The sequence below is a fragment of the Aspergillus affinis genome (assembly GCF_023601865.1).
Source record: "Aspergillus affinis strain CMG 70 chromosome Unknown NODE_2_length_704391_cov_89_054091, whole genome shotgun sequence".
Taxonomy (NCBI): domain Eukaryota; kingdom Fungi; phylum Ascomycota; class Eurotiomycetes; order Eurotiales; family Aspergillaceae; genus Aspergillus; species Aspergillus affinis.
This window is the reverse complement of record NW_026515783.1, coordinates 293,029-318,143: the sequence shown is the minus strand read 5'-3', so window position 1 is coordinate 318,143 and position 25,115 is coordinate 293,029. Positions and strand designations below refer to the sequence as shown.

Genomic DNA, 25,115 nt, shown 5'->3' with positions numbered 1-25,115 from the left:
TAGAGCCTCTGGTTCCTCTTCCGAGGGCTAAGAAACGGAAGATAGATCAAGTAGAGCAAAATAACGAGTGTGAAGCTATACAAAAGCGAAGGAAGGCACCGTCAAAATGCACTACATGTAGGAAAATAGGGCATACACGGAGGTCATGTAAATAAAAATGAATTTCAGATACAGATCACCTGATATTTTATATTAGATAACCACTGGTATTACATAATTAGGGGTGACCCTAGCAAAGTTGGGGGTGCCCTTAGCAATTCCCCTTTTACCTATCGTTTTTAGCTAATATCCTTCCCGGGGGCTTTACTTGGTATAGTAAAGGGTCGGAGTGTACCCTGGAGAGGAGTTAAGGAGAAACCCAAAAAAAAAAAAAAAATTAAAGGACAGGTGGTTTGGTTTGGTTCGGGCCAGTGTGCCACAACCACCTCCAACTCGATCCACCACCCGACGAGCATCGGAAGGACTGGTCATCGATCGGACCAGAACCTGATCTTGATCCTGAACAAGACTGAACCCTTGAAACGAATTCTACATATTAATTAACCCTCCCCAAACGCATTGTGCCCGCGATCAACTGACAGATCTATCTGAGCTAGGTAACTCCGTCTGCCTGTCTCATGGAGCAGTTCTCCAGCGCGGAGCGGAGCATATACCATTTGCACTCTACGGAGTACTCAGTACAGTCTCTTCAGGACCATCGGAAGGGAGATATGCACAAATCACTTCTCCGTAGCTGTTGCGTACACTGAGCCACGACGGAGTACCATACTTAGTAGTCAGAAGAGGGTCCCCACAGTGAAGACCCTGGCAGATGAGATGTCTGACTTGACCCGACAGACCAGACAGGATCCGGTAAAAGAGAGAGAAACATGGGGACGGAAGGTCAATTTTAAAAAAAAAAAAAAAAAAAAAGAAAAACCTGTTGCTTTTGCTTTTGCTTTTGCTTTTTCGATTCTAGCAGGAATCAGCGGCGTAAAATCGATATAAAAAATATTCAAAAAATAAACAAGCTTATCGAGACACGCGGTTAGAAACCCACAGTCCTCCTTCTAGTCCACCGTCCACAGCAGTGCGTCGAGGATCCGAATAGGATGCAGTTAGTCTCGGATCTCCGTAGTGGTTGGGTAGTTACGGATTGTCTCACTTTCATTTATCCATGTCTATCACTGCGTCGACATCTGGCAGGATCAGTCAGGATCAGGATCGGGATCTTTTCATCTGACCGGTCTGGTCTTCTGGTCGGGTCTAGTGTATCTCGATCACATCGTAGTCACTATCACAATCACACCATCGGGTCCTGGAAGCAGATCATGCATGTCACGCTGTCCGGAGTACATAGTTATGTGTATGTGGTAGATCGAATCCCAGACCCTTCTTATTACCATACTCATAACATTCCAGTTAATTCCACCCATAACTGTCTACTAACACCATATATCTCCCCATTCACTCTATATATCCAATACCCATCCAATATCCTCCATACTATAGATCTGTATAAAGAAGCCTCGTAACGAGACACCCGTCCCTCCAGACAAGGAAGATCCTATCATCCATCATCCGCCCGATCTACACACCCTATCCTACTCCATAGTCCATACTCCGGACCTAGGTCCCTAGGACCTGGAATCTGCAACGCCGGATCGCATCCGTACCAGATACAGCCAACCGCACCGCATAACCTCGAGCATGGTTCCATGGAACCGCAGGCCGCAGGCTGCGAGACCCAACCCGTGAAGAATCCCAGTCTCCAACTTACTCACCTAATGATAAGCGACTCTGCGCGTCCATGCGGCTGGGTAGATAAATTGACATGAACTGTCAACTCCGTACGGAGTATCTATCGGAAGTGGACAGAATAGGGCAGATAGATGCCAGGAAGGTATTCCGTAGACTAGATGAAGTTCAAGTTCACCCTGACACAGACCGGGGGTTGCTAATAGTACTATCACTACTCCGATGTCCGAGGTTAGACTTAGACTTAGGACTCGGACGAAACCACGGAGTGGAGATTCACTGATGAACTGGCCCGTCTGTCTTCTCTACATACGGAATACTCCGTAGGGGAGGGTTCCGGTTTGGTACATTTGTTCTACGAGACGATCAGGATGAGGTGGTTGGTAGGATGTATGTATGTACCTTGTGTATACGCATAAATGACGGCTCTAACTACCAGAATATGCGTGGTTGGAGGTCAAGTCATCCTCTTCCTTATTGTCCTACCTATATTCCATATAAATTGTTCAAATAAAGTGAAGAAATCAAAAGTCAGTCCGCCGCCTGCCAGACCAGACCGACGGATTCTGGCCCGAGATTGCGCATCCTGTGGGGGTTTTCCCGACGCTCCATCAACTGGATGACTAATCACGCTAACCCATTCAGGTAAACGCACGGAGAGGAGGAGGATGAAGGGTGTGGATACTTAGGCTAGTACTCAAGGTGGAGGGAAAAAAAGAGAAGAAAAAAGAAACTGGTTAATCTTGCTATTCTTAGGATTGACATTCAACACTAGACAGTTAGCGTATCGAGATGTGTGATTAGCATGCTCCTTTAATGTTATTCAGAGGAGATTTGAACTTGCTGAGGATGTTGACGGTCTGGTTGGCGGAGAGAATTGCTATTTTTGTTTTTGCTTTTTTATATTCTTACCCTGTGGACTGTGGACTGTGGTGTGTCAGTGTGCCGGAGGGATTGTCGTTCCTTGCGCTTACCTGGTTACTGGTAACTACTGCGTAAAAGGTTGGGGATTAGGTTTGCACGATAGGGTAAGATACGTACCTTAATTGCACTAGATCAATGTGCATATTGATATTAACATATACTCCGGAGTAGAATGAAACAAAATTGATATCAACATCATCTTCCCAGTACTATAGTCCGTGCCTCTGTAACACTGACAAGACTGACAAGCTGCCAGCTCACCCGGGCATGTTTCACCTCGCCAATCCTTCTGATGTCAGGCTTCTCCAGCCCCACACAACACGAACCGGCCCCATCGCAGGCCGACGTGGGACAGCCCCGCATGGCAAACAATCGATGTGGGATCTTTATCCAGGTTGTGCTGGCCTCAGTTTATTTGGTCTTCCTTAGAACTTAGATTATTAGATATCGGGAAGTAAAACATTGCCCGAACTAAGGCTAATTTAACAAGTCCCGTTGTGACGATCGTCGGGTCTCCCCGCCGGGTAGTCTTTTTTGCTGGGATTGTCGACTCCTTTTTTCTTTTTCTTTTTGGTTATGGGTTATTAAATAAACTAAATGCCTGGTTTTAGTATGGACTCCGGACAATGTGGGCTAGTCTCGTTAGCGTACCACACCGCTAGTAAAGGTCGACTCCAATCATCGATTCCATCCATGATCGATGATGATTTGCTGCGGATCTTCAATCCGCGTAGATTCTCGCGATTGGGATTGGTCTTTAGTTTTCTTTTTTGCTTTTTTCTCTAATTCATAAATGACTATATTGACGATGCACCGCCCTCGCGGGATATTCGAACCGTTCCCTGGATTGGACAACGTACGTAGTACGTAGTCCACGGAGGATAGCTTGATAGGGTAAATCTAACGTTGAGTCGATAATGAATATGAAGGAATCGTTTTTGCTTTTTTTTTTCTGCCTCTCTCTAGTTTGAATTCTTGATTATTCGACATCATTATGTCATGGGGCCATGCACACGGTAGTTGTAAACCTGCTTTATGTTATGTTTTGCTTTTTTTCATCGTCCCGATTCGATCCTCGAACTGCTGATCGATCTGGTTGAATCGGGCCACCCTCCAGATCGGGTAGAATAGGTGTATACTCCGGTTTGGTGGGTTCGGGTTCGTTGTTCATTTGATGTCTCTCCTTCGTTTCTCTTTCTGTCTGTCTGTCTTTCTTTCTCCGCGCAGGGTTGGTTGGTTGGTATTCATGCAAATGCAAGGAAAGTCCACAACGAGGGACGATCAAAAAAAAAGAAGAAAAAAAGAAAATATATTAACCAATAATTCGAATCAAGATTATCCGGTCGTCATGTACTCCGTAGCGTGTAATTTTGTTATAGCGTAATAGCAAGGTCGCTGCGATAAATGGAAATAGGCAGGAGGTAGGTATAGGTATGGTATAGGTAGAGGTAGAGGTAGGTATAGAAGAGGAGGAAAGGATTGTGTCATCGCGGCGCCCGCCAATCATGACTGAACTTCTGCATGGCAAAACTCCAAGGCCAGCCGTTTTCGGCCTCCGTGCGACGAAGCAGATCGAGAAGGGTGTTTTGCGCCAGGGGATCGCGAATCCAGGAACCACCTATAATCTCGTGACCCGAGAAAAAATTAGCGTGAGTTTGTTTGTTGGGGTTGGAGTTGCTTAAACTTTCGTTCGGAGAAAAAAAAATTAACCCCGAACGAAAGCAAAATAAATGAACCGCGAAACTTAAAAAATAGCAGGATAATTAAAAAAGGGGGAGGGAGGGAAATAAGGTTATTAGCAAGAAAAACAAAAGGACAAGGGTCCTTTTTTTAATTGTTGGTCTTACACTTACAGGCACAGAGAGCGTGGCAGGCCATTATGCGCACGGGTGGATCGTCCTCGGCAGATAGAGCAATGCCGAAAATGATGCTCAAGTTTTTCATCACCTCGTCCTTTGACGGCGGGGGGTTCATTAGTATGGAACATAGCATATAGTATCCTGTCCAGGTCAACGTACCGAGATTCTTTTCGACTCGAGACTGGATTCCGACCCTCCCATCGTGTGGAGCTCATGTTGGTGAATTAATGCCTTGGTCATGCAAATATGCTGGACCGCCGTAGCTGCTCGAGCGTTAGTATAACTCGGTAAACACTAAACAAACCACCCCTAGCACACCACCCCACCACAAACTCACCATGAGCCGAACTAGTAAACCAGACTAGAGGAAACGGCCTCCCAGTGCTCGTATTCGCCGGCGAAAAATGCAATGGCTGGAAACTCTCCGGCTTTCCGGCCTCCCAGGCACAAATCTTTCGCTTCAGCGCTTCCCCGTCGATCGTGTCCATGTGGAGCGGATGCGTAGCCCCGTAGCAATAATTGATGGTTTCCGCTAACAACCAGATCGCCTTGTGCGACCAGTCCCGGTCATTCGGTACGCTGGTCTGCTCCCATCGCTGGCGGAGTTTCTCTTCGAATGGGCTGATGGTCAGTCGAAGCGGGTTGCGGTACGCTAGGGCAAACTGGATGTCTTGTTTCACGAAAACCCAGAACGAGGCCTCCGCGAGGCCGCCAGAGATGGCGCAGTCGACGTGCGAACTGATGTACACTGACCCGGCGAGTAAGTGTCGTTGAAGGTCACTGGATGGAGTATGTGCTATTTTCATTTTGTTTGTTAAAAAACTAGCCACGATGGAATACGAGGCCAGATCAGGAGACCCACAGGATAACTGCTCGAAGAATCGTAGTATGACCGTCGAGGCTAGGAGGATCTCGATGCTGATTTTGAAATCAGGGTTTTCAAGGACCGGAAGGAGAATGGCGATACAGCGCTCGTGATACCCGTCCGCTGCATTCGATGGGATGGTGTTGGTGGTGTGTGAGAGATGGCGAGCGGCGATGGCGAGACAGGCATACCTCAACAGAGCACACGACGGGGCTCGTTCGACGACCGTAGTAGAAAAATGCCTCTCGTGATCACAAACATCCATCTATCTCAAGTCAGTCATCTTTTCGTGCTTGGTTCTGCTTTGCTTCTCCCTGAGACGTCCGATCAGAGTGGAAAAGGGGACGGGTCATACCCATGCTCCCAGAGTATTCTGGAAATGCCTCAACAAGAAGGCCTCGTTAAAATTATTCAACTTTTGATGATCCCCGAGATTCTCTGATGAATAGAGATGATTAAACATAACAGTTCGTAATTCAGCTACCGGCTGCCCCCTTAGTGCGCCCGGGTCCACCGGCGAGACTGCCACTCGCGAGACAGCGAGCCGGGGAGGGGCAATAGAAGTAGACGACTGACTTTCAGACGCTTCTCTCAAATATGAAGGGGATGCTGCCGATGAAACAATGTGGTAGTCGGCAGCTGTTCGATCTGTCTCGTCCTCAAAGGCAACTACCTAGTATCAGCGGGTCCGAGACCATCAAAAAACGATCAAAAACCCATGAATAATGAGACAAACCTTCCGAAGGCGTGTGAACCCAGATCTGATCATCCGGAAACGACAAGTCGCTCTCCCCGTAACGAGGAGGGCCCCTTTGGCGTAAGGACGGATTCTGGCCGTGTCGAAATGTGACCTCTTCCGGCTTCGCGGGCGCAGGAATGCACTGCCGTCCCGATCGTTGACAACGTAAGCATTCAGTCCCAGTTTTGTCACCTAAATCCTGGATGTTAGGGGAAGGTTAAACGTCAAAAAAAAGAGGATAGTAGGGGGAGACGGGGGATAGGGAGTGCTGGTTCTTTCTTAATGGGGATTTACATTTCAGATGGCGCTGACGGCAAGTGAGACTAAGACAAGAGAAAGAAAAGGGTATTAGATAAGATGCTGACTATACCGCAGGAACAGACAAAGCACAGAAAGAAGTCAACGAGAGTCAAAGTCATCTTACTACTTACCATCCCCTCATCACGGTGTCGTCAGATACTTCCGCTGCTGTCAATTCTAACAGCCATGGATTATCGATGAGAGAACATCAACACAACTGGTGAAGGAACAAGATGCAGCGGATTATCAAGATGATACGGTAATAAACCGGAGGTCGAAACCCAAGAGGCAGAAAAGAAGAGGGAAGAATAAGAGGAGAGGAAAGGGAAAAGGGAAGGAAGAAAGAGAAGGCCAGAGGAGGAGAATTAACGCCGACTAATATGCAGCTAAAAGTAACCGCTTTGGTGACAGCAACAGCGAAGGCGATGGTACGAAATAATGTTAAACGGTTAAAATGCCCAACCGGACGGATGGTTCATTCAGAGTGGAGGCCAAGAGGGATTGATCAGTGGCAGACTAGCATCGGAGGTGACTTGCGACTTTAATAGAAACAAAATAAAAAAGAAAAGTGGAAATCAGAATAATAAAAAATAATAACCATTAATCAAGCTAATCAAAAAAAAATAAAACACCTGAAGGCCCAGAAAAATAATAAATAAAAGCACCACACTGATAAACACGATGAAGACAGCCAGAAGATCGTAATTCTTGGCGGCAAATCCAGACTTTCAGGCTCCAGGGGCTGGAGAGGAGACTGGAGACTCTAGCACAGAGGCACCGAAGCACCGAAGCAGGGCTGTTCCATCCGACAGCCATAGGCTAAAGTGCCTAAGAGGAGGTATGGGTGGCACCGTGGCAGCTTAAGTCGGAGCCACATTTGATAATCCGCTCATCCCATCCCCATTCTTGAAATGGGATAGCCAATCGACTCAAGCTTCAGGGAAGACGGAGCCCTGGGTGTTAAGTTGTTTCTCTTCGTGCCCGGCGAGCGCGTGCGATTGACAGACCCGCCCTCTGATCCCTTCTAGAAGTGGCAAATTTGGGATGAGTTAAATGTGAGGCCATGCGAACCAGAGCCATCTGATTGGACTTTGAGAGTCCGGCATTTCTCACCATCCCCCCTCTCCTTGGGTGCTTTTTTTCCTTCCTGGGGGGGTCTTGAATTTAAATGCCTGATTGCCAATGGGCATTCTGGCAAGCCTCCAGGAGACGGTCGCCGGACCGGGTCTTCACGCTTAACTCCCTTGGGCATGTCATTATGTTTTTTGTTTATGATTCGTCTTTCATGCATGGTCCCTGAGTGATTAGAGCCTGACACTAAGCCATCCCCCTAAGAGGCCTTAGCGGTGTTCACACGTTGCCTTTGATCGTCTGAAGATTTTAGTTTTTGCCGTTATTAATCAATCTCGCTGTTTCGGCTTATTTTTCTTTTTCTTTTTCCTTTTTCATGTTTTTCTTTTTTTTTTTCTTTTTTATTACTCCGTAATTCGCAGGCATCCGCTTTTATGCGCGTCGAGCGGTGGTAAACCCACGGTTACCCATTGCGGCCGGCCGGCCCCCCTGCTAGTCAAAGTTGATCTGTCTTGAAACCTGCTTTATTAATGGCCAAGTCCACCTACCCATAGGTCATCTTTCACTTCATCCGGACCCGCTAAGAGGTCCCATGTGATGTACTCGGCGTAGCGTGAGTGTCTAGTCCCTTTCGAGTGGTGAGCACGCTTGCCGGCGTGTGCCCTAGCTAGCGTTGCTTGTAGCATGCAACATCACTACGGAGTAGCAGGTCAGTATCTTGGCCTAAGGATCTTGGCTCTGTCTTCTGTCGTGCAGCCAGGGACCAACAATGTCAAAGGCGCAGGACGGTGGCGGCTGTGGCCAGGGAGAGCAAGGATCTTCGCAGCGCAGGTCAGTCAACTACTTTCTGATGTACTCTCAACGCGCCTAAAAGGTTGGCCAAGTCCAATTAGGCATAGTGAACCAGAGTCGGAGCCGGAGGGGAAATACCAAGAAGCAAAGAGACGGAAAGAAATTAAGATAAAAAAGAAAAAAGGGATTAAAAAATGATAAATGAAATAAATAAAAAATAAAGTGAGCTTCTCCAAACTTGCAAACCACCAGAACCATGGCTCAACTTAAGATGGCAGTCAGCCAACGGCGGACAAACACCGACAGAATGGTCATCACTCCATCCGCCGTCGTGAAGACGTCGGGCTCGGCTTCGGAGACTGCAGAGTATCGACTCGAGGTCTCTGGTGGATCACCATTGCTGAGCATATTAGAGCCTCTGTCCAATCGCACAACAGTCCGCGAGTCAGCTATGGGCCGATAAGCTAAAGACGGGTGACCCTATCTGTCCCGTTGGTTCAGTATCGGAGAGAGTCCGCTCGGGCATGGAACCAGAAACATGAGGTTGAGGATCGTATCCAGCCACTTGTCTGGGAGCTTAGTCATGACGAACGGGGTGCTGGTCGTTGTGGCGTTGAACGGAGATACGAGGGTTCGTCATCGTGTGGAATTGGCAGAGGAGAGAAGGTCCATGTCTACGACAGAGACAGACAGAGAAGGAAGAAGAGTCTCTACTCACCGCCAACTTCTGCCCACTTCCAGGCATCCGTTGCCGCCAAGATTTCCAGGCCGCCAGGGACTGCTGACTCATCTCAGCGGAGAGAGCTGAGGGTCACGTGGCACCGATCTCCGCGTTGTCGTCGAAGCCGCCGCCGCTTCGTTCCTTCCTGCATCTTCCCAGCCACCCGCATTGTTGAACTTCCATCGGAAAACGAGACTCGATCATCCTGTCTCGTGATGCCAGTCATGCCATTTCCATCGTCCGTCTATCTAGCATTCATATCCTAGCTTACTATCGGCATCTAATTCCATCTCCGTCATTCTTTCCCGTCTATATACCATTCCTTCCCCGCATCAGTACCTTGTAAGAAGACCAGGGAGCTTCTGGTTAGAGCCTGGGGTCTTCCTTGACGTGATATCGAACTCGTCGGAGCCGTTCAGGGAACTTCATTCTGACAGCACCTCATTCTCTATCTTTCGATCGGACATTCCCCACCGGGATGTCTCTCAACCGTCTCTCCTATTTAGAGTCGTGGGTGCAAAATCCCGCTTCGTTCCGTCGTCGACCTCGCGAACAGTCTCCTGCAGATGAGTCTGATGACGATGAGCTAGCATATCACGATCTTCCCGAACCCTCCCTATCGTCTTCTTTTCCTTCGACGTACAGTCATAATTCCTTCCGGCATCGTTTGAATTTCAACCCGTACTCTGGACCCGGCTGGAACGAGCCCTCCGTAGATGAGGCCAATGCCGACAGGATTTCCACGCGGAGAGAGCCGCTGAATGTGCCTGCACAAGATCAAGAGAATCAACCAGAGAGAGCCGAGCCGGTCCCAGAAGTTAAACCCCGGGATTGGAATGGCTTGGAAACCATTGGAGCATTTGAGGTTGGGCGCACTCGGCGAATCTGTAAGCTGAATTTATGACTTCAGTAGCCGTAACGCGGACTAATGTTCCCACAGTGCAGGTCTGTATTGCTATACTCTATTGCTTCTTCTCTGCCGGGATTGTCTTTGGATTCGCCGCGATCAAACCGGTCTTTCTCAAAGAAGGCGTCTATCGTGAGCAGTGCTCTACCGAAGAGCTGGAAGGCGGCCAGGCGGTATGCTATGGACAGGAAATCCGGTGCGTTTTCCGATCGATCAGATCGTGCTGTCAACTAATTCAAAACAGTCTGAATCTCATGTTCACCATTGCGGCTGTCGCAACTAACGTTTCGGCCCTGCCTGTGGGCACCATATTGGATACCTATGGTCCGCGTGTATGTGGCGTATTGGGATGTGTTTTTCTCATTCTGGGATCTCTGCTTCTTAGTCTAGCTCCTGCTGTGCCTTTCGATGCCTATATTCCTGGCTACCTTGCTCTGTCTGTGGGCGGCCCATTTGTGTTCATTTCTTCGTTTCAGCTGTCCAACACATTTCCTACACACTCGGGACTTATACTATCCTCGCTCACGGGTGCATTTGACGCCTCCAGCGCTCTATTCTTAATTTTCCGCCTGGCAAGTGAGGCTAGCGATGGGCGTTTCACATCGCAGAAGTTCTTTCTGGGATACTTGGTTGTTCCATTGTTCATACTAGTTGTGCAATTAACTATCATGCCGGCGACCTCGTACAAGACCGCCGGAGAACTTGTTCAGCAGGCCGAGGTGCACATCTCCGCGGAACTGAACGACCGGCTCGACGCCGCGATCCAAGACCGCAACGAGAGTGAACGCCAGCGCATCGACCGTCGCGTTCGTCGCCGAAGCATCGTCAGTAAGATCCAAGACCTCCTGACTGATGGCGACGATGACGCCACCTCTGTCATCGCCGACCCGATCCTCGGCACCAACCCCGTCGACGCCAACGGCTCCGCGCAGACTCGTCTGCGCCAGCAGCACCAGCAGTCGCAGCAAACCAACACGCACACCGCCGGTGGCGTCTGGGGCGCTTTGCACGGCCGCTCCGCCCTGCAACAGATCCGGTCCCCTTGGTTCGTGCTCATCACGCTATTCACGGTCCTCCAAATGCTCCGAATCAACTACTTTGTTGCCTCGCTGCGCCAGCAATATGAATATCTCTTCGGCTCGCGCGACGCCGCCCGCCGCCTCAACGAATCCTTCGACTTCCTGCTCCCCATCGGTGGCCTCCTCTCCATCCCCTTCATCGGCACCATCATCGACACCGCCAGCACCCCGTTCGTTCTCCTTGTCCTCGCCACCACAGCCACCGTGATCGGTATCCTCGGCTGCATCCCAGACAGCCTGCAGGCCGGATACGCGAACATCGTTCTCTTCGTCATCTACCGTCCTTTCTACTACACTTTAGTGTCCGACTACGCAGCCAAAGTCTTCGGTTTCCAGACATTCGGCAAGGTCTACGGGCTGATAATCTGTCTCGCTGGACTGGGTAATTTCGCCCAGGCCGGGCTCGACGTGCTCACGTTCAAGACTTTCCGACGGAACCCAATCCCCATAAACATCGTTCTTACCGCGTTAACCTTCCTCGTCGGTTTTGCGTTGGTTGTGTTCGTTTGGCAGAAGGCCCGAAACATGGCCACTGGTCCGGGGGGTACCAGTGCGAACGGAAATCTAGAACAAGGTGTCTTGGCAGATGGTTTCTCAGCACGAGACTGGGAACACGAACCATTATTGCAGCGACGGGTCTCACCTGCCAATCATCATGGAGAAATGCCTTCTTACGAAACGACGACGACGTCAACGAATGCATTATAGATACCTGGTGTATCTTCTAGCGGGTTTCTTGTTCTAGCGAGTTTGTTTATTTTTCTTCTGCTTTTTCTGGATTATTTATTTTTGTATTGTTTCTTTTGTATACGTATACAGATGACTATGCTTTTTAGTTTTGTTATGTTGTGTTTTATCAGTACTAAGTCTGCTATAAATTAAATTATCTTCCTCTCCATTTCATACAACCTCTAGATTGTATAATAGTATGTCCTAAGGTATACTATACTACACTATACTATATCATAGCCCTAGCCCTAGCATAAGTTATGTTGATATTCAGTGGAATATGATAGTTATATAAGGAACTTATATGGTAAGTTAGTTAGTATTTTCATTTATTATTTTTATTTATCTCCTTGTTTACCTACCTATCTATCCATGCATCTAATCATCATCTTCTCTAACCGATAAAAAGCCAAGAAATAAAGCTAGCTAGCCATAACTAACTAGTCACATCCCAGTCCAGCCATGAGATCTGCATAGATACAGATAGATAGACTCATCCACATCCAAGTCTAACAATGTATGTATGTATGTACTACACTTACTACATACCTAGCTAAGTACAGTACAGTACCTAGAACGCTATGATAAAACCACCTCTATGTACATCTATCCAGATCCATATACATACATACATAAATCCATCCATCCATCCATCCCTAGACGAGCCAGAAACTGAATACAAAGAAATTGATCGTTTCTCTACTATAGGTAGTTATCATATGTACAGTATATGTCCAGTCCAGTACCTACCTAGACCTATCTAAACCTTCCAGAACCATCTACAACCAAAAATATACATCCAGACACCGATCAAAACACACATCACACAACATAAGATAATATACATTTCCATATCCATATCCAAATCCAAACCCAACCCTATACCTATTCTAGGTAGTATCCACCATATTTACATCCATCCAACCATCCTTACATACAATCCAACTCACCCAACCAACCCACCCGATAACAAGATCCTATTACAAATTAAGATCAATAAAACCCCATTCCCTCCCCACCCCCACCAAGATCAGCCGGAAAATTCAACACCCCATACCCAAACATGTTCTCCAACGCGAACAAATTATCCGGATCGCCACCGACCTGGAGACCCAATTCCGGCAAAAAGAAGCCCGGAGTAGGTGTTGCACTCGAGACACCAGGTCCAGTTCCAGAAAGGTCGAGATTATTAGGATTGTGAGGGTTTTGGGTGTTAGGATCGGGATAGGTTGATGATGCGGAGGGAGGAAGGTCTTGGTATGGAGAGGTGAAAGGGGGGTTACTGTAGTATTGTCTGGGTGTGGTGGAGGGGTATTGGGTCCAGGGGTCGGAGGAGGTAGTTGTAGTAGTTGTGGAGGGGTCGAGAGATTGGGGAGTGTGTGAGAGGAGAGTAGATGATTGAGTCTGATTGAGGGAATCAGTTGTTTGAGGGGTGTATGGGGTTTGGCCTCTGCCGTAGGAGAGATGGGCGTGGTTCTTCGGTTCACCCATAGCGACTTCGCTGAGCAGATGAAGGGGCGTAGTGCCGGGTTTAGACTGTGATTGTTAGCTGATGAACGATTCAACCAAACCGGACGAAAGACTCACGGGTTGGTTCTGTTCGTTGTCCGGCTCATCTTGCGAAAACACAACGTTGCGTTTCCCGCCCAACCCTTCCTGAAGAGCGGATATTTGGTCCTTTCGCTTCGCAAACCAGCTGCGAAGCATGCGGAGGACCACGCAGAATTTATTCGGAGTGCGGCCGCCCGGAAGCTCACCGGCATGGTGATAATGTTGAATCACCTTGTCGATGTAATATTCCACCCGCAGACTAGACGGGTCGATGACCTGTCCGATGCGTGTCTCTGGAGCGGACACCAACGAAAACAACTTGATGAGAGCCACGACGGCGAAAGACGTGCGAGCCAGCGCAACCACAGGTAACGCGATGAGATCTTTCCCATCGATGGCACAAATCGTATCCAACGCCTGATGGATAGCAGTGAGACAGATACTCAGCGCGTTCATGTGAGCTGCACTGGTAGGACTCGAATAGTCTTCCGCTTTCGGCTCGTCGTTAACTTCCATGTGCATGGCCCCTTCATGCATGTAGAGATCGACAATACATTCCGCTTGTTTGAGCATGGGAGAATCATACGGCCGCGCTTCCCTGCGCCACTGCTCTAGCTGCTTTTCGAAAACCTTGAGCGTGTACTGGAATTTCGGGTCGACAAAGGCAACATTAGCCGTCGTTTCATCGCCCACAAACTGCATATTAATCTCCTCGATGATATGTGCCAGCTTAGCCCAGTGGGCCATCACTTTATCCGTTGGCAAAGCGTCGGGCGATTTCTCGAGAACCTCCACACACTCATCCATGTACGAGCTCCAACGGACCAGAATCGGTCGTCGCAATGAAGTAGACACCCTGTCACTGTTAACAACCATACCTTAACCACACAGAAGAGGGGGCATACTGCACAGCAACAAAATAACAACCTAACCAAGCACGCCTCGCCTCAGGCGAATCCGGATCCTGACCTGGCGTCTTCTTCTGCATCAGATCCTTAACCAGACTAAAATGTTTATTCCGCGCCCCAAGCTTCCGATACATGCCGATATCAATCCCGACCGTCAGGGCCAGATGGCTGAGCTGGTAGAATTTCAACTCTTCGAAGTTATCCGGCGGGGCGTACCAATTGCAAGTGACGAGCAACCCCTGCATGATTTCGAGAGACTTCTCGCCGCGCACGATGATACGGTCTGCGATGACTTTGTAGAAGTCGTTGACCAGGGGCAGGTGCAAATCGGGCTGGATGGGACCGATGGCGGCAGCAATGATAGCGTGGAGAAGGAGTGGTTTAGACCGGCGCACGTCCGTCATGGTGGTGCCTGGGGGAAAGACGACCATCGGAATGCTGTTGGCCATCTGGTTGACAAATCGATTGAACGCCTCCGAGGCGACTTCCACACTCACGAGACCCCGGTCGATCACATCCACGAAGTCGCTCGGCTCCGACCTAGACACCGGCTTCGACGGAGATCGCCATGTCCTCCCACCGTCTCCATGATCCGAACCAGGGCTCGTATTTCCATGTCCGAGAATCGGCTCATTCCGTGCATTCTTGACCTCCCCGCCGTAATGCCGTTTCGTCCCAGACAAACCCACATGCGGATCCTCCGCCGACGAACCAGCCACCTGCGTCGTCGGACCCAACCACCTCCTCCCCGCATGTTCCTCGCGCGGCAATTCCACCGGCGTCACGGGCACTTGCTGCTGCTGCTGTTGTTGCTGTTGCAAGGGATCCTGCCCATGCGACGCCTGCAAACTAGCCGTCAAAGCATCAATCTTTCTCTCCAACTCCGCAACCCGACTATCCGCCTTCTTCTGGCGCTTCCGAGTCGGCACCATGACAACACAAGACCGTCTCGCCTTCGCGCACCGCTTACACGAACCATCCGGATTATTCATGTCCGGCTCACACCGGACCTTCAGCTGCCGACAAGCCTCGCAAGCGCGCGGACGCTTCAAATCGGCATACGGATCGTTCGGGTCGAGCACCTCCGCCGCAGGCCCGGACCCCGGGCCTCCTCCCTGGTATAACGAGTGGGCAGACGACGCGCCGTAGTAGCTCACATCATTGGTCGTCGCCGACGCGGCGGCGGAATGGACATGTTCGCCGGAGAAGTGGGACGGCGGGTCGGGGTATTCGCTAGTCGTGCGGGACGAGGAGGCGCTGAGGTCGGCATGTCTAGTGGGCGGGGAGGGAGCGGCGGCGGCGGCAGAAACATAGGCACGGGGATGGGGATGAGGAAGCGACTGTTGCGACAGGGCGGGTGCATCAGAGTGACCGTCCGAGGCGGCGCGCAGGCGCGGGTCGATCTCCATCGGCTGCTGCGGGGGCGGAGAATGTCAGTCAGCTCGGCTGATCCGACCAGCTCCCTGGCATCAGATTCACCAGCACGATCAGCGCAGCGAGCGGTGCTTACCAAGCCAACGGACAAGACCAGCGGACCGTCCAAAGGGGAATAGGCTAGACGCAGACAGGGAGTCGGATTCCTTCGGCTTACCTGGAGAGTGGAGGGTGGATAGGACGCTGGGCCTGAGAGTCGGAGAGACGGTCGGGTCGGGGACCGATGACCGATCAGACGGTGATCCGGAGGTTAAACCGTTGACCACGCAGCGAGAAAAGGGAAAAGCGGGTTCTGACGTTGACGGGTCCGATGAAGCGGGGAATTGTCATCGATGATGAAAAACCCAAGCTTTGGGGGGAAGAAACGGCGCATGCGTCCTGCATCAGCGAGAAAGAGAGGGAGAAAAAGAAAAGAAAAGCACAGAAACGAGGGAAAAAGCAGAAGCAGGTGACCGCGCGGGATTCCTTTGCCGCCTGATCACCTTCCCGTTTGGGGAATAGCAGCCTGAATCACCGTTCTTCTAAATCTACACTATACACGAATTGTAAATTCATTCTTAATTCTTATTCTTATTCTTATAGTAGCGATTGACCGACACACCGAAATAAACACTCGCAGGCAAATTGGCAACGGGCATATTCCGCGTCAACGCAGACATGCGCAAAAATCCACCGCTTAGAACGATTCTAAACAAAACAATAACGCACCCCCGTCAGATAACCATGCCAGAAAAAGAAAAAAAAAAAAAAAAAATAAGAAAGTACTGCAACGCCATTTACCCAATATCCAGTAAGTGAGAGTATCCAAAAGAGAGAAAAACAAACGAAAGTCCAAAAGTTCAACCTCATGAGACCTTATGCACGGGACATTCCTTCTTCCGCTCAAACCATTCAACGATGCATCGTTTATGGAACTTGCAGAGACACTCTAGGCGCACCAGCGCCTGACCAACTTCGTAATCCTCCATGCAGATGGTACATTCCTGCGTGGACCCGTCGTGGCCCAGACAGTCCTTCTCCGTCGCCGTGAACGCGAGCATGCGGACCGGCAAGGCGGGCTGCGAGACCGGGCTATCGCCTTGCGAGGGCGAGCGTGTCTGTCGACCGTGACTCTCAATACATTCCCGGATGTGGGCTTCGCGGAGAGTCTCGTTCCCGTCGACGCCTAAGGGTGGAAGTTCGTGGTCGCAGATCGGACAGAGATCGCGCTCGTGGACATGGCGACTACCTTGCGAGAGGGAATGGGGGTCGTATAACGACGGTGCGGGCTGAGGGAGCCCCGGGTGGTGGTGCGGAGGGTAAACTACATGCGGAGGCGTCCCCATCATTGAGGGCAACCGACCAGACATGGACCCGTAATTCATCGAACGCTCCGGCAACTGGGATCCAAGCGATCCTCCTAAGCTGGCAAAGGTTGACGAATAGTCGTTCGATCCTACCGTTCTGCGGCCGGGTCGAGAAGAGAAGTTGTCATGCTAGGTTTCGGTCAGTTCTTCGTTTGTGGAGAGGTCAAGTGCCCTTCCAAAATCAAGGTACTCACAGTTGCACTATAAGACGGCCTGCTAGGAATCGACAGCGAATGGTAGGATCGATGCCGCGACTGATTCGGTTGGCCTGGATGAGATCGGAGGGTGGTGTATCCACGTGGAGGATCGGGGTTAGGATCCGGCACGCACGGGTTACAAAGACGCACTTCCTCGCCGCCTCCTAGCGCCGGGTTGACAGCAGAATTGGGGTTGGCGTCAGCGTCCAAGATCTGAGCAGCGCGGGATGGAACCAGCGGCGTCACGGACGAGCGATGCGAATCTGGCGGCCGGACGATGAATTGCCGCGGAATGGTGATCCGGTGCGGTGAACATGACGAGCACACGACCCGCCCACACTTCCGACAGTGATGTTTCCGGTACCAGAAACTAAACGGGATTTCGCAGATGGGACATTCCGTCACCTCGGTGTCAGGCTGCCAGCGCGGACGTATATACTCCAAAAAGTTACTTCCCGTGCGAGACCACGAACTCCGCCGCTCGCCTGTCGGAGAATGGCGGTGCTGCTGCTGCGGCGGCGGTGAAGACGCCGACAAGTCGATGGCCGTAGCGTAAGACGCGCCGGGCAGGGGGGCATCGCGTCTAGCATGGGAGAATCCGCTCGAAATAGACCTGCTATTTGAATCCGACGGTCTCCTACTGGGTCCGGCTTCCACGCCGTCTCCGGATTGTGCGCGTCTCAACCAGGCATCGCCATCGTGGACCAGCCTTCTCTTGCGGTCGGAGCCCGACAGGGTGGACCGCCTTCTCTCCGCACGCCGTTCCGAGGCAAAAGACGACGAAGGGCCGGCCTCGCTGGTCCCTACAACGCTATAGGAATTCGCATGGGGTATGGTTGGGGCACGTTCGGGGCCGGCGAAGACCTGATGGGCGCGGGTGGCGGGTGGATTGGACGAGGCTGAGACGGAACTCGACAAGGACGACATGAACCCGGAAATTGGATCGGTCGCAGCGAGAGATCTTCTTCCTAGGGTTGTAGAGGAGATCAATCTCCGGCGTTTGGAGGACGGACCGTCATTGACTGGGTGGCGTGGTGGTGCCAGGGCGGAAGGATTCGGGGAATTGGGTCGCGATACAGAGAGGTCGGACTGATCACTATCGGAGAGATAAGGAGCGGTGAAAGAAGCGTAACAACACACTAGACGAAAAGTGGGATGAAAATGGCGCCGTCACTCTATCCAAAGAGGACAAGACCAGGCCGTATCAACGGGGCAATGGGGAGGGCGAGAGACGGCAGGAAAAGAGGGGAGAAAGAGAGGGAGGGAGAGAGAGAGGAGACCAGGAAGGAAGAGAGAGAAAAGGCGCCCGTCTCTGGATGGATCAATCAATTCGGGGTCTCGTGACACTCCGTTTCTCCCTCTCACCACAAAACCGAGTTGACTCTTTCTTTCTTTCTTTTTTTCCCCTTCTTCCTTTTTTTTCGCTCCCTTTTTATTATTTCTGTTGACAACGAGGGGCAGACTAGCGAAGGTTAAGGTTTCCCTACGAACAGATCCCAGCCGAGGATTTGCCGCCACCGCGAAAAAAGGCGCTCCAGACCCCGCGTGATCCCTGCAGTGACTCGTACTAGAGGCGAAAATCCTCATGACGGTTCCAACTGTCGATGTCAGAGGATCGGTCTGTTCCTCGTGAGGGTGTATACCTTCCTCTCAACGCATGTCATCAATTCGCCACTTGCACTGTTGTTCCGCTGGGGGTATAAATCTTGACTCTGTATCTATCTACTTTACTCATTTTGGCTCCTACAACTATTCTGCCATACTCTACAATCATCACGTATATCAGATTGATTGATTTATAAACCTATAACAAAGACGAGCCCTCATGGCCCGTCGGACAGTATGTACACGTACATATGTAACAAGATCCAAACGTATATCACAAACGCCACGGCGCACATTTTTTCCGATTAGAAAGGAAATTCGTAAGGTTGATATCAGAATACAGAATCGAATGGAAAGGGAAATGGAAGGCGCAGGAAATCAATCACGCTGCCGGATCAAGAGCCAACGGAATGCAAAAAGAGAAAAGTGCCACCGAGTGCATCGCATAGGAAGTGAGAATTCGCAAAAGACGGGTCGAGAATCTACCGTTCTCCCTCGGGGTGATGGTGCGGCTCGTCAACAAGCTCTGCCGCGCTGCCCGTGAAGGAGGGTTCGTCCGGGCTGGCCTCGTGGATATAGTCGCGGGTGCGATGTTGCGCAACGTATCCCATGCTCGACGGTCGTTCCACCCGCCCCTGGCTGTGGCCCTCGTGTGCATGGTGCCGGCTGGAAGAGGTGGACGCCGTCGTGGACGCAATCGAGAAATTGCGGTCTCGGGACGGCGAGCTATTGGCACTGAAGGGCAACCGACCGGTGCCCGACGAAGAAGGATGGAGTTGGTTCGGGGGGAAGATGGGCTCTCCGTGGTCATGGAACTCTCTAGGATCCCCTGTCGTTACCTCTTTGACGGCCGGAAGGGACTTCTGAGACATGTGCTCGTCTCCCACGTCTATCGAGCGCGCGAATTCCTGCCGCTGCCCGGGGTTTGATGGCGTCTCCAACATCAGGGACGGAGGCCGAGAGCTACGGCGCGAGCCCAAGCGGCTCGGAAGCTCGATGGCACCGCCCGCATCAACCTGCGGCAGACTAAGCGGAGCAACATTTGTGGGTCGGTGGTGCTCCTCCTCGGAATCCTCGTCCTCCTCATCGTCGTCCGAGCTTCGATAAACCGACTCCCCTTCGGAGACCTGGCGCGTATGTCCACCGGCAGCACTGACAGCACCAGCCCCGGCACCGACGGCACCGGAAGCGGCGTGGTCTCCAGGCTCGTCTGAGTACGGCTCATTGTACTGTGCTTCGGGGAAGAGACCCGGGGGCGGAGCCCGTGAACTCCGGACAACTTCAAAGCCTTTTCCTTTCTCCTTCGTCTTGCCTTGGAACAGGTTCCTGAAAAATCCCGTGGCAGACGACACGGGGCCCGTCGGGTCTGCCGGACCCGTTTTCAACTTGCGCGTGCCGGACTGTGATAACGGAGGGCCGCGCACCCGGTAGTAAAAGTCCACTTCACGAACGGCGTAGTCTTTCTGCGACTGCCGAGGATCGTCAAGGTCCAAATCGTCCTTGGGCGCCGGAATATAAGCCGGCACCGGAGTGGCTCTTCCCGAAATCGACGGGCCTTCGATTATATCGTCGTCGTCCGCATAGCTGGCGACCCGCTGACCACGACCACTCTTTTCTCCCATGCTCCCATCTGTCCCCTTCCGACGGGTTCGCGGGGGTCGGTAATAGGGGTCCTGCGGATGCATGGCGAATATTGGCCCACTCTTAGGAGAATTACTGCCGGGCGTGTGGTACCCCGCGCCCTGGAAAGTTGTGTGGCCGCCAGGCGTCGACGGTGCAAAGATGCCGCTGCTGTTGGCCCGGCTGTGGGCGCCGTGAGCGCTAGCAGATTCGTAAAATGCACTGGCTCTTCCGTCACTGGCAGTCGCGCGGTTGAGGAGCAAAGCCGAGCTCCCCGACAGACTCCGCGGTCGTGATCCGTCAAATTGAGAGGACAATCGATCGTCCCCGTGGCCTAGCATCGCAGCCTCGGAGCCCATGCTTTGACGAGTTCCCGCATCGCGTCTTGGAACCCGCCGCGAGAGTTGACGCATACCGAACACCTGGGAAATGTCATTAGCCCAGTTCACTACCTGGAAAGAAGAGAAAAAGAAAATAGAGGGAAAGTAACACACCTTCGTGAGACCGCCTCGAGTAACGCCACCTTCATTTCCGCCTGCACCAGCCAGTCGTGCAAAGACCTCGATCAAGGTTTGTAAGGCATTCAGGAAAAATCCAAAGACGAGAACCAGGGCGTGGAGCAGCAGAATCACATATCCGATCCACCCTCGCGCAACCTGCGGGACCTGCAAGGAGGGAACAAACACAACGCTGAGCAATATCGTAAGGAACCGAACCACAGTGAAGCAGGCATGATATAAGTTCATAGAGGTGGGCGATGCGAAAGGACGGAAGGCCAGAAGGGTTAGAAGCGACACGACTTCGCAGATGGCCAGAAGCACGATCTGGGCGATTCCGGACGGCTGCAGCGCGCCGATAGCAACGCCGCGGGCGAACGAAATAAAGATCGTGACCACCGCATAGGCAGCCGCATCGTCGCAAAAGGTGTTGTACAAGGGGCCATACAACAGCACGGTCGGTAGGTCATCGAAGAGGTAAGATTTAGGGCGCGTACTCGCAATCAGCCGGATCGTCCAGATAGAAAAAGCTATCAGTATCAGGATGACTACAACGGCAAGAGCCACGCAATAGGCTGGGGATTTGCTGGCGATGACCAGTTGGTAGAAAGAGAGCGAGATGAGCGGTAGAAACAGGTAGTTGAACACGATCCGAATCACGTTACCCACGGTGAACGGCATGTTCTTGGCGCGAAGGTCTTCCTCGGGGATACTCGCAATCTCACGGTGCAGCCAGCGGAAGGCAAACGCCAGCTGGATGAGAAGCATGATGATGATCACGATGACGAGCAGCCACACCATCATGTTGGGCCACAGGTCCTGGGGAGACGCCATTCCCACGAAATGCTCCATTCGGTCCAGGCCATCAGTCGCGTTCACACGGTAGACCCCGTCCGAGATGGGATCGCGCTCTTTGCCGGGGTCCAAAAAGCTCTGGTTGAACATCAGTGCCGACCAAGCGACTTGGCTAACTACGGGCTGATAATATCCGGGGTAGTTCAGGGATAGAGCGCCCGTCAGCACGGCAAACTGTAGGTATTGGAGGCAATCTCCAAACCCGGGCGTCACCAGTCGTAGCACATCCTCGTCGCGGCCGTAGTTGCTGGTCCAGTGGAAAGGGTCCGTCGTACCCCAAGGGCTGAAGATTGCCGCAGTTACAGTAGCGATCCCTACCAGGATGAGAATCACCAGGGGCACATATGCCAAAGCGCTCTTCAGAGACGATCCCAGGTCGGGAGTGACGTCGACCGACACGCATCCAAGTATCGTAGCATCGGCATCGCCGGATTTGATGGTCAGGGTGGACGAGAGAGTGGAGAAGTGGTACGACGACAGCATATCATGCTGGAAGGAGATAGCTCGCAAGGCACTCAAGTCGCTCCTGAATCATCACAGCACGCACTTGTCAGTAGCTGTCCATCAGAGCAAGAGGGGAAGAATCACTCACGCGTTCGCGTTAAACACCGGCGTCAACGGACAGTCCCCTTGGGTGACGGAATTACAAAACCGAGACGCATCGTTGTAGGGAGAAAAGCTGACCACGTTGACGGCCGTCAACAAGGTGGAATACTTGTTGTTCGTGGTATCCAGATCCAGGATCTTACCCACGGTCTCGGTTGAATTGATCCATTGGGGATCATCGGCAGATGGGTACGACGACCGCCGATCGGCGGTCCCAGAAACGTTGCCGTAGACCGTCACGTTCAGGGCATGCAGCGGATCGGCCTGATCAAAATGGACGGCCACGTCCAGCGGGACGAATTGTAGCTGGAGCGGACTCGATTCGATGACGGACTTCCCTAGACAGTTCTCGAAATCCAACATCACGGCGCTGGTCGAAGTCGCCAGGGCCAGGGCCATCAGCACCAGCATCCACATCCAGGCAACTCCACGACCCATCGAGCCTAGTCGCCGCCGTCGCGGTGGTCGCAAGCTCTCGCACCATGTCTGAGATTCTTCCCAAGCTTCCGTCGTCGGGTCCGGACTGTCATGCCATCGCGCGTCGAGGTGTTCAACACCCATCACGGCCGCCGAGTATCGATCGGATGACCTCCGCGGGGAGGTCAGCCCCCTCTTCAAGCGATTTAATCCACGTTGTGCACAGGTCGTTCCCGGGAATCTCGGTCGGTCCGTCGAATCGGTGGAAGCCCGCAAGGTTGAAGACACGATCCTCCCAGGTGTAGACGAAACGAACGAAAGGATGGTCGGAGGAGAGGAAAAGCGAATGTCGTCGGATCAAGAAATCGACCGACGGTTAGGAATGCGAAAAAGGGAGGAAATGACTCCTCGGCCTACCCCGAAATGGTAACGTAGGGGGTGCGAACCATAACTTCGGGGGGAGAGGGATGGCGGGGGAGGAAAGGACGGGTGGAAAGGCGCAGCTGCGGTAAACACGGGGGAGTTCGGAAAGGAGGGAGGGAGGAGAGAGAGAGAGAGAGAAGAGGGAGAGAGAGAGAGGAGCGAAAGCGAGGGTGGGTGAAGAGACCGGGATTCAGGCTTGTTGGGGCCCAAACGGGGGGTTTGTTAGTGGTGGATCGGAAAGTCAGTCAGACCGGTGGAACAATAATCGGCAGTCAGACAGAGCAGAGGAACAAGTCCAAACAGCCAGGGGGGGAAAAAAGAAGAAAAGAATTCTGGAAATTTAGAAAATTAGAAAAAACGAAAAGAACACAAACAGAAAAAGAGAAGAGAGCACTGGCAGTGGCAGCGGAACTAAAGCTGCGCCTTGTTTGCTCACTTTGTTCCGCTGCTAAACTTGGAAACGCTAAGGAAAAGTAAACAACACCAACTCAACAAGTCGGGGGGGATGTCTCAGCCATGTCACTCTCTTCCTACCCTCTACACCGTCATCTCTCGTATGATCCATTGCCCTCTCCCATCGCGCTCCATTCCACCCTCTCGCGAGGGTTTTCGCTTTCCGTTCATCCAGAATCTCTCGCGGGCTCGTTCCAGTTCCCACTAGGCAGACATGATAAAGTGATCCAACTACGGAGTCGGGATACGCTGCAGATCGAACTAGCGCTCACTAACTGCTGCTAGGCCGTTGGTCCGTTAATCTACATATTCGATCTCATAATCAGAACCCCAATCCGGATCCGACGGAGTCCCTAGACGGAAATCCTACATATCGGAGAAAAACCTGCACCGGTTTAACGAACGCCTATGCCTAGGGAAATCGCCTAGAATCCGACCTTGCGTGAAGTGCTTCCCTACGCAGAAGTAGTTATACGGAGTAGCCGTCGACGGATCCAAAGTCGAAGGGGCAGAAGGATGCATGCTAGTTGTCCGTCCATCTCGTATCATCATCCAGTCAGATGCAACATGACCCCAACTCTCACCAGGTAATTACTCAGGAAGTACTCCGTAGACAGTGAGAGTTTGCATTGTGCAACCAGGGAGACAAGAATTGGCAGAGAATTCCGACCGCCTTCATGACAGGTGGGTATGGTACCCTTGAACCAGGCTGATCTCAAGGCTTGTTTTGTACCTTGTTTATTTATTGTTGGTGTTAAGTTAGTGTCCATAGTTGTCGATTGACTGGCGGGAAACTAGCTCGATCAACAATTATCAACAGGGTATTTGGTCCCTTGTCCTACTGCCCGAGCCGTCCTGGCTGGCCCGCCCGGATATATATTTGTGATTCTACCTAGACAGGATGGTTCTTTCTCCTTACATCGGGTGAAGTCCAGCAAAGAAATACCAACCACAGTGATTTCTTGTGACGATAGAAAGTCCAAGGCCTTATCGAGGAGGAGACAAATGCATTGAGTGAGGTAATGGAGTGGCTAATGCTTGGTTTCCTCCAGATAAGCTACGAGGATTTCTCCCTTGTTGACGGATTACGAACAGATCGACCGGAACAATATCATCCTGAACAATATCACTTATACCAACTGAGAGGTGATTATTTATCTACATATAATTATCTATATTCTATATATAATAACAGAAGGCTGGATAATGCCGAAACACCCTGATACGGGGTACATAAGTAGACACTACTACTCCATACAGTGTACTCCGATGCAGTACTCCGGAGTATGTACAGAGAACCCGAAATGGAGAAACGTAGGCTGCATACATCCCTTGGCTTGGACACTCTATTTTCGATCCCCGACAGTAGCGCTCCAGACTCCGCGATGACATGCCGGATGCTCGACCCTGTCGCATGCACGGTGGCGCTTCTGGTGAGACGCCGCCGGATCGATGAAAGAGGAAAGCCGGCCAGCCCGGT

At 51.6% G+C, this 25,115-nt stretch overlaps 4 protein-coding genes across 4 annotated transcripts; 1 reads left to right on the top strand and 3 right to left on the bottom strand.

Moving 5' to 3' along the window:
* Positions 1 to 4,145: 4,145 nt before the first annotated feature.
* On the bottom strand, positions 4,146 to 8,872 carry KD926_005899 (Zn(II)2Cys6 transcription factor; the record flags this gene model as incomplete). Its single annotated transcript, XM_053098610.1, has 9 exons — positions 4,146 to 4,279; positions 4,515 to 4,614; positions 4,680 to 4,783; positions 4,858 to 5,650; positions 5,741 to 6,058; positions 6,122 to 6,316; positions 8,044 to 8,158; positions 8,586 to 8,767; positions 8,819 to 8,872. 9 exons carry the CDS (start codon positions 8,870 to 8,872, stop codon positions 4,146 to 4,148), a joined length of 1,995 nt encoding a protein of 664 aa, XP_052960936.1.
* A 614-nt stretch (positions 8,873 to 9,486) lies between these two features.
* KD926_005898 (putative MFS transporter Fmp42) lies at positions 9,487 to 11,702 on the top strand (the record flags this gene model as incomplete). Its single annotated transcript, XM_053098600.1, has 3 exons — positions 9,487 to 9,895; positions 9,949 to 10,111; positions 10,160 to 11,702. The coding sequence occupies 3 exons, from the start codon at positions 9,487 to 9,489 to the stop codon at positions 11,700 to 11,702; spliced, it is 2,115 nt and encodes a 704-aa protein (XP_052960935.1).
* Positions 11,703 to 12,716: 1,014 nt separating this feature from the next.
* KD926_005897 (putative C6 transcription factor (War1)) lies at positions 12,717 to 15,591 on the bottom strand (the record flags this gene model as incomplete). The annotated part of the gene is made up of 3 exons (XM_053098589.1): positions 12,717 to 13,259; positions 13,311 to 14,088; positions 14,153 to 15,591. The coding sequence occupies 3 exons, from the start codon at positions 15,589 to 15,591 to the stop codon at positions 12,717 to 12,719; spliced, it is 2,760 nt and encodes a 919-aa protein (XP_052960934.1).
* Positions 15,592 to 16,461: 870 nt separating this feature from the next.
* Positions 16,462 to 22,903, bottom strand: KD926_005896 (uncharacterized protein; the record flags this gene model as incomplete). The annotated part of the gene is made up of 5 exons (XM_053098578.1): positions 16,462 to 17,091; positions 17,157 to 18,255; positions 19,251 to 20,806; positions 20,879 to 22,262; positions 22,329 to 22,903. The coding sequence occupies 5 exons, from the start codon at positions 22,901 to 22,903 to the stop codon at positions 16,462 to 16,464; spliced, it is 5,244 nt and encodes a 1,747-aa protein (XP_052960933.1).
* Between the last annotated feature and the right edge of the window lie 2,212 nt (positions 22,904 to 25,115).